At 36.2% G+C, this 9582-nt stretch overlaps 1 protein-coding gene across 1 annotated transcript; it reads right to left on the reverse strand.

Moving 5' to 3' along the window:
- Positions 1-6657: 6657 nt before the first annotated feature.
- On the reverse strand, positions 6658-8115 carry LOC104249230 (mitogen-activated protein kinase kinase kinase 20-like). The gene has a single exon (XM_009805610.2). It carries the CDS (start codon positions 8006-8008, stop codon positions 6917-6919), a length of 1092 nt encoding a protein of 363 aa, XP_009803912.1. The 5' UTR covers positions 8009-8115; the 3' UTR covers positions 6658-6916.
- Between the last annotated feature and the right edge of the window lie 1467 nt (positions 8116-9582).

Here is a 9582-nt window from a genome sequence, read left to right on the forward strand (position 1 = left end):
AGTCAAGTGGAGCAAAACTCTATCACCTGCAAAAAGAGATTTCAAAAACAACTTAGGGAAATAGCAGCATATCAGGTTATTTTACTACTCTCAAGAGGCTATGGGATAAATTGGATTCTCTTAACTCACACCTTGGGTGAACTTGTGAATGTAACTGTGACGGCAAGAAAAAGATGGCAAAATTAATGGAAGATTAAAGGGTCATTCAATTCCTAATGGGGTTGAATGATGCTTATGCACAAGTAAGGACAAACATTCTCATGCTCAGTTCCATTCGTGGGATGAATCAAACTTACTCATTGCTACTACAAGATGAGAGCCAAAGAGAGATCTACATGATCCAACGGTACTTTACTAATATAGCTTCTTTCATGGTAGGAACACAAAATAAATTTTCACAGAAAAACAACCAAGTGCAAAAAAGGTAGAATTCTCAACAAAAACCAGGAAACATATAATATAAGTCCAAGTCAAAGAAGTCTAAGTTTAATCCTAACGTTACCTATAGCTATTGCTCAAAGATAGGGCATGTAAGAGCTGATTGCTATAGACTTATTGGTTTTCCTAATGAATTACAGTCCACCAAGGGTGGAAACTTTCAAGGAGCAATAAAATCAAATGTAGTAGCAGATCAGCAAGGTGATGGAAAGTCTGATGACTGCAATGAAGGAAATGCAAACAACCAGATACAATTTTTCAGCAAAGAATGAGTTTATGAACCGGTGAATATAATCAGACAAGTTCAAGTTGGAAATACAAGAAATGCAACTTTAGAGATTAGTGCCAATGTTATTAGTGGTACTATTCTTAAATATTCAGGAACATGTCTGGCTATGTTTAATACTAAAACTTGGAAAATTAATTCAGGTGCCTCAGAACATATGTGTTTTGATTCCAATTACTTTTTAACTTTTTCTCTTTTACTAATGCCTTTACATATAATTTTGCCTAAGTCTTTTCAGCTTTTTGTCACACACATAGGACAGGGTGCATTTAGCCATATATGATTCTAGAAAGAGTTCTTTATGTTCCATCTTTCAAGTATAACTTGTTGTCTGTTCATAAGTTTGTAATCAATTCAATTGCATCATCAATCTTACTTTTAGTGAATGTTTATTGCAGGTTCCTTTAATGAGGATGAGACAAGTTTTTGGTGAAGTAAGAGATGAATTGTATTTAATCCAGCCTAGAAGTCCAGAGTCTAGAATTCTATTTAGTCAAAATATAATTGCATTCCAAAAGGAAGTGATTCCAGTGTAGTACCTAGTAAAGTTTCATTTTCATTACCAGTGTTTGCTAATGGTATTTCAAATATAACTCAGTGGCAATTCAGGCTGGGGCATATATCCTTTTTCAGTAATGAATAAGTTCAATTTCATTAATTTTCCTTCAGATTTCAAAGATGTGTGTGAAATATGTACTAAAACAATGCAAACTAAGCTTCCTTTTCCTATTATCCAAATGATAACAATATCTATATTTGGTCTTATTCATATAGATACTTGAGGTCTTTTTAGGACTGCTACATACAATGGTTACAACCATTTTTTGACCTTAGTTTATGATTTACTAGAGCAACTTGGATCTTTTTACTGAGCACCAAAAGCAATATATTTCCAGTTTTAAAGTCTTTTCTTAGTATGGTTGAAAGGTAGTTTAATAAGGAAGTAAGGTGAAATCACACAACACTTGGAAATTGGGAGGGAACACAAGAATCTAGATTCTTTCAAGAATAGGGAATTCTTCAGAAGACTTCTTGTGTAGCTATACCTCAACAAAATCAAATAATTACGAAAAAATATAGACATCTTTTAGAAATTGCCAAAGGATTACTATTTTAGTCCAAAGTTCCTCTTTAATATCGGGGGGAATTTGTTTTAACTGCCACATTTTTAATAAACAGGTTTCCTTCCAAGGTTTAGAAAGGCAAGACACCATATGAGGTTTTGTTTGGGAAAGAACCTACATATGAGGTTTTAATAAGTTTTGGTTGTTTGTGCTATGTTTCCACTCTATTTCAAAACAGAGGTAAATTTGAACCAAGAGCTAAGTCTTGTGTATTCTTAAGGTATGCACAAGGTCAAAAGGGATACAAAGTGATGGATATATATACAAAAAGGGTATTTGTTTTTAGGGACATCAAATTCCATGAAAAATTATTTCATTTCACTACACCACATACATCAATCTATTTTCCTTCTTGTTCTACTCCCACTTACCATACTTCTGCACCAGGCAACAACTGGTACCCCCTCCCTGTTAATTGAACTTCCTCCACATAGTCTATAGCTTGTTTTCTCACCATGCTCATCTCTTCCAGACACTTCTTCCACACCTACTAGGTCCTCTGGATCTAGTCATGTATTCACACAGAAATCAGCACTTTTCTCCCCATCATGGAGCTGAGATTACCCTATTCCCAAGAGACTCTTACAGTCCTTCCTACTTACCCATTCACACACTTTCCAAAAATGTAATTCCTACACCTCCACCACCTATCAAGAAGTCTGACATGGTTTCTCAAAAACCTACCTATTTGAAGGACTATGTGTGATGTTATTATTCTTTCTTCACTCAATTTGCTACACCTAATGTATTTTCTTTTGGATCTCTTTCTGCTACCAATCAAAAGCTTGTTCAGTCCCTATCTAGTATATTTGAACCTAACAATTATGCCCAAACTTGCATACAACCAGGTTGGAAAACATCTATGGAAGCAGGGATTGAAGCATTAATATTGAACCACACTTGGGATGTGGTAGATTTGCCTCAAGGGAATAAAGCTTTACCTTGTAAATGGGTTTACAAGGTAAAGCATCAGTCGGATGGAACTGTGAAAATATTAAAAAGTAGGTTAGTAGTCAGGGTGGATGTAAAAAGAGAAGGCATTGACTACATTATAACCTTTTTCACCAGTAGTGAAGATGACTACTATAAGGTATCTTTTGACTATGCCTGTTAAGAAAGGTTGGATGGTGTCACAACATGTGAATAATGAATTTCTACATTGGGAATTGCAGGAGAAGGTCTAGATGAGATTTCCTGCATATGCTTTTCCACCTAAACCAAATCAAGTCTGCCTAACAAAGAAATCTCTCTATGGGTTAAAGCAGGCATCCAGACAGTGGTATGCCCGACTTGTAGGAGCTTTGATTTTTAAAAGATATTCTAGTTCCCTTAATGATTATTGCCTATTTTACAAGTAGAATGGAGCTCTTGTCTCTATCCTAGTAATGTATGTAAATGATATTCTACTCACACGGGATGATGCAACATAGATTGAATAAATTACTATCTTTCATCATTCAGAATTTAAAAGTGAAACACTTAGGAGATATTCATTACTTCCTGAACATGGAAATCCTCAGAGAAAAATAAGGGTTCATTATCAACCAAAGGAAATTTACCTTAGAAGTGCTACAGGAGTTTGATTACTCAGGAGGACGGATATCTTCACCTCTTGATCCTTAATAAGCTACAAACAGATTTGGGGCCACCAATGGAAGACCCAAGCCTTCATCGACATCAAGTTGGTAAACTCAACTATTTGACAACACCAGACCTGACCTCTCTTTTACTGTTTTGTCTCTGAGCCAATATATGCAAAGACCTTGTCTTTCTCATTTTTCTATTGCTCAGCGTGTGTTGAGATATCTACGCATAGACCCATCACAAGGGATTCTTTTATCTTCATACCCTTCTCTCGATTTGTTGGCTTTTGTGATGCTGATTGGGCGGCCTGCCGAGATTCTAGATGATCAATGAGTAGGTTCTTCATTATTCTTGATGGTGCGCCTATTTCTTGGAAATCAAAGAAACATGCTTCCATTTCTTTAGCTTCTGCCGAAGTTGAATACTGCTCAATGCGTCGAGTAACGGCAGAAATCACTTGCCTCATTCGCCTTTTGAGAGATCTCACTGTTTAGCCAACCTTGTCGGTGCCCATTCATTCCGATAGTCAGGCGGCGATTCACATAGCTCACAATCCAGTCTTCCATGAACACACCAAACATGTAGAATTGGATTGCCATTTTGTTCGTCAATAATTTCTCTCTAGGTTGATCTCTCTTTCTTTTATTCTATCGGACTGTAAGCTTGCCGATTTGTTTGCCAAACCCTTATTTGGGAGATCTCATTGCCGTATTTTATGCAAGTTGGGGGTCCATTCTCTCCCCTCCACCTTGGGGGATTTTGAAGATCAGAACCCTATGTTAATTCAAAGGATGAAGAAGAATATAAGCACACGAGAAAGAAGAAGGAATGTAGGGTTTCCGAGTTTCCAATGAGTTCGACCTTATGTTTGAAGGAATCCTTGTGAGATACTCAATTTAATCTCTGGAACGTTACGTGTCAAGATCATGAGCATTGATGGGAATTACTTAAGATCAGATCTGACTCGTTGGTTTAAGAAGAGGAAGCTAATTTTAGCCATTCATTTACCAACTCTCATTCAGATGATGAAAGAGCACAAGAAGCTTCCACACGTGAATAGCACATGCACACACATTGTAAAAAATAAAATTTGTTAGTTAGTTATACAATCAGAAAATAGTACAAGTGTATAGGAATATTTATTTTACATTCATTTATTTTTACATCATATACTTGTACATTAGGAGAAGAGTACCGTGAATAAAATAAAAGGAGAAATTTTCACAATTTCAGTCTTTTCTTTCAGAAATTAAGATTTGCGTGTAGAAGTTGAAGATTTAAAATTTAATTCCAAATGCAACGTCAAGATACATACAAACCAGTCTTTCAACCGAGCATTAAGGAGAATAATTAAAACACTAGCAAAGTAGCTAGCCATAGTAGTCAAAAATCTTGTCTAATTTCAATCATACAATAACCGTATATTAGACAGATAAATATCAGATTAATAAATTGTCATAATAAAAACATGTGATGACATCGGCTGCTATAACCAGGCAAAATAGTACTTCAAATTGAAAGTAATGTTTAGACTTCATCAGTCATCAATTATTTACATGCTTATTGAGGGCTACAGTGCAACTAATTGAACATGTGTAGCTTTTCATAATCGAAGTATTCTATTGAGTACCCAAAAAATCCAGTTCTGGACAACAATTCCAAGTCTTGTAAAGGCTGGTAATTTGTTGGTAAATACTAGTCAATATATACTTAACAGATTCATGCATATATCCATGTGTTTGATTCAATATTGACAAAATTCCATGCTTCCCCCCGTATATCACGTGTTAAAATTGTATAGGCACACCTGGGGTTGGGTAGAGGGGAAAGATTAAATTAAAGACCAAATGTCACAAGTAAACTGAATGGAAGATGCGTCGAAACTCTTGAATTTTGGTTCCTTTTCTCCTAGCAACAGAGCCATAGAAGCTCCAAAATTGCACACGGCCGTGAACTTTCCAAGTAGCCAACGATGGGACCGCGCGCACAGTCAAAATCCATACCAAATAAAACATGTGCGAAGAAACCCAATGGCCACCAAACCCCAGAAGTAGGCAAACCTTTAGATCGCTCGAAGTGCTACGTAGAGTGAGAGCCAATATTTCAACTCAACGAGTTCTGAATTTGAGAACCAAGCCTTCAAGTATTAATAAATGAGTTATAAATTCAATATTTATACTTATTTAATTAATTTCTTAAAACAAATACACTGATTAAACAAAGAGGGCTCGACTGTACTTGCCTTATTTGAAAGTTATTATTTATTCATTTTTTATACAATTTATAAAATGAATTAATTTTTCAACAATAATTGTTTAAAAACATTTCATGAATATTTTAAGTGAAATTTTGTTTTAAAATATAAAATATTAGGAAATCGATATTTTAAGGTGACTCATATGAACTGTACCTTATCTTAATCATAGCATTATCATAGATAACTGAAAGAGTCGGTCAATTCAATAGTCTGATTAAAAGTGAGAAGAGGTAAATATTATTGGAAGAGTTAGGATTCATGCATATATCCTGATTCTTTGTATTTGATTCAATATTGACTAAGATGCATACCTCCCTCACATATCACATGAACACTTGTTGGAGGGGTAGGGATGGCACATATTAAAAATCTAAACCACAAAGTAAACTGATAGGAAGTTTCATGGAAACCCCTGGTTCCCTTTCTCTAGCAAGTAGTAATAACAAATCTATGGAAACTTCAAAATTGAGCACAGTCGCTAACTTCCCAGAATATATAGCCGACTGTGGAGACCTCGTACATAGTCAAAAAACTATCTCAACAATAACAAACACGTGCAACAAATAAACCAATTGTATTAGCCAAACCCTCTCTGTCGTAGACAGCATTTGCGACGCAGTACTAGGATTAGGGGATTGTTTTATCCCTTAGTTAAAGGAGCTTGAACCTGCACTATCTCCCCCAGAAATATTCACTATTAACGCCAACCAAATCTTAGTTCTATCTTCTTCTTTTTTCCTTTTTTTTTACTGTGCCATCCTCTATTTTATTCTTCTAGCTTAGCTAATTTTAACCTACAAATTACAAAGCGCAAACCTTCTTCCTTCGGCTTTCTCCGTTTAGTTACTTCAGTAATACTACTCCCCTCTTCCAAAACGAATAATTAGTTCAAAGTACAACGAACTGAAAAAAAGTTACATATTAATATTTGGATTAAAAAGGTAATGACATTGTTCTGGGCGGAGGAATAAGAAAGAAACAAAATACTTTAATTATCTGTACACTTGGTGAGTCCCAAACAATTGTAATCATATAAAATTTAAAGGAATTTCATCATTTGTATGTACGATGAATCTGTCTTCTCTGTACAAAAAGAATCGAAATAACTGGCCTAGGTAGCCTAATCACGAAGTGAAAGAAATAAAAGAATCGAAGCAGCTAGCATAAAATCTTCAGAAATCTGAATCTATCTCAGGTTCATCTATCACCTTAAATAAATGATTGACATCACCTAACACTGACCCAGCCATCAGCTGTAGACCATTCAGATTCAGGTCTGTGTTCACCTACTAATACTCTCAACCTCTCAGCCGGCGCTGCGGACCATGAACCGCCGTTTAAATTCCGCAATTCTTGAATTGCCGGCGAGGGCAGAGATGTAATTGAACATGTTGCTGAGGATTTACCAGAGTCATCAGAGACCCAATCTGGAAAATCAAATGGACACTTAGGAGAAGTTGAAGGAGTCCCACTCTCGCATGTTTGGTCCTTCAATATAACAGTGTCATCATCATAAGTTTGACCAGCTACAAAGGGATGGTTTAGAAGCATCTCAGCCGTCCATCTCTTTTTCGGGTCCTTCACAAAGCACTTCTCTAGAAAATCTTTTCCTTCTTCACACAATTTCTCAGGAATTTCGGGCAATTGATCACTAACTCCAATTGTCATCAATAATCTGGTCGTATCAGTGCATCTCCACGCTGGATTACCGGTTGCCATTTCCACCAGAACACATCCAAGTGCCCAGATATCGGCGGGAGTGTCCTGTTCGCCACCAGTTACCATTTCCGGCGACATGTATAATGGAGTACCCCTCAACTCACATCGCAATTTATCATCTTTTCTGGATTTCGTTCTCTTTGCCAATCCAAAATCAGCAATTTTGACTTGACCATCTTCACCTAAAAGAATGTTCTGAAGCTTAATATCACAGTGAACATAACCACTCTTGTGGATGTAGTATAGCCCTTTCAGTAAGGCCTTGGTGTATTTTTTTACTTCAAATTCCGGCAATATATGATCACTGGACTTCTTGAGCTTATCTGATAAATCACCCCCTGAAGCATACTCCAACAAGACATTGTATAACTTTTCGCCATTTTCGTAGGTATAGCTATCCCCAAGGCAATTGATTATTTGTGAACAACCTTTAAGCTCATCCAAGATTAGCTTCTCGTTCAACAGAGTAGCTGAACAGGAAGCGGAAGAAGACTTAACCACCATTGATGGACAAAACAGAGAGCTTTGGCATCTGGGTATTGCTAAATTGACTTTGCCGAAGCTTCCATGACCTACTGATTCACCTCGAATCCAATCCATGGCGTGTTTAATGGATGTTCTTTTAGCTGAAATTTGACAGTTTTGGAGTTCTGTTAGAGAAAGGAAGAAGAGAGCAGGCAAAAAGAGCAACTCACAATGAGCTCTGTTTCACGTAGCTGACTTCTATATATAGAGTGTGAGTGTGGGAATATATTTTTTTCTTTTTCTTTTCAAGTTTCGTATTTGATGGCTTTACTGTGGGAAATTAATGTTCACACAAGTAGTGAGGTAGACATGTGCGTATTGAATTTTTTGTTATACCATTAAAATAAAAAAGAGCACGTGATCGTGCAAAAGATATTTCAAGCTAATATCGGTGTTTAACACGGTATATTACTTTTAGAACCGTGCATTCAATATAATCATGCCTTGATTTTCTAATAAATAAATTATATAGTGATAGTGAAACTAGACCTTTGAGATTTTGAATAGTATGTTGGTATTTTCCCAACTAATAATGCGTTGGTAGAATGTACATCAATTTCACATGTTACCTTATGTAAAAAAATTCAGAAACGTGATGTTGAGGTGAATTAAACGTTTGTTCTCTCTTTTAAACCCAAAAAGAAAAAAGATTTTCTTCGTATATGTGTTTGACTCAAAAGATATCAAAACTTTTTTGAACAAATCAATCAAAGATGACGAAGGAATAAATCTTAGTCAGACATAATAAATTCCAGATCAAAGAACTAATAGTATAAACTGTATATAAGACGAAAAAGATGCAGACAATCTTATTGAAATTCAACATTGTGACTCACATCAATCGATGGGGGGACAACTTTACATGTTCTTATGTGGATTGCTTCTTTCATATCAAGATTACAAGAAGAAAGCTTGGGAGAGAGAAAGGGAGGAGGACTCCCTCCAATCTAAGGTTTTCCCTTACTATATATAGTTAAGGCACCCTTGCCCTTTACTTGGTCCGATGCTTTCTCGCCCCCAAGGTGTCATGGTCGTCCTCTTAGGCAATGCTCTTTTCAACTCGACGGATGCCGGGAAAGGAATGTAGAGTTGGCTATGTTATCTTTCACTACCCGATCATTTAGGCGAGGCGTTGGTCAGTTCGATCGTGACGATCAGATTTTGACCAATACAATATGAAATCTCCCAAATGACCACTCTACCACTAGTTATTTATTTCAGCAGTAAGCATGCCCCATTTTGAACATCCCAATCAACAAAATGTAACAGAACAAAAGAGGTCTCAATCAAATCGGGAACAAAATCGGTAGCTTGTGAATTAAATGATCATTCCCATATTTTAGAAGGAAAAAAAATTGCGGCTAATAGGTAAGTCCAAAAGTCACAGTATATTTTTTACTCCTCCTGTTTGGTTTCTCACAATAACTAGCAACCACTAGTTGCAAATGTTATCCTGTTACTCTTTTTACTACTAGTAGTAATATTTTTTGGTCAATTTCAATGCAAATTGCAGGCGTTGCACTCTTTATGGATTCAGTGGATTCTTGTACTCTTTTTACTGTTTCTTCCGAAATCAGTGCTTTGCGAAATGTAATTGACCAATCCCAACAACACTAAAAGAGGATAAGTTTTATAACCTTTGGCCAAGT

This window comes from Nicotiana sylvestris, chromosome 2 (assembly GCF_000393655.2).
Source record: "Nicotiana sylvestris chromosome 2, ASM39365v2, whole genome shotgun sequence".
NCBI classification, from domain to species: Eukaryota; Viridiplantae; Streptophyta; class Magnoliopsida; order Solanales; family Solanaceae; genus Nicotiana; species Nicotiana sylvestris.

Excerpts from the sequence above, each read along its gene's own strand:
- LOC104249230 (XM_009805610.2), bottom strand. The coding sequence starts at position 8,008 with ATGGATTGGATTCGAGGTGAATCAGTAGGTCATGGAAGCTTCGGCAAA.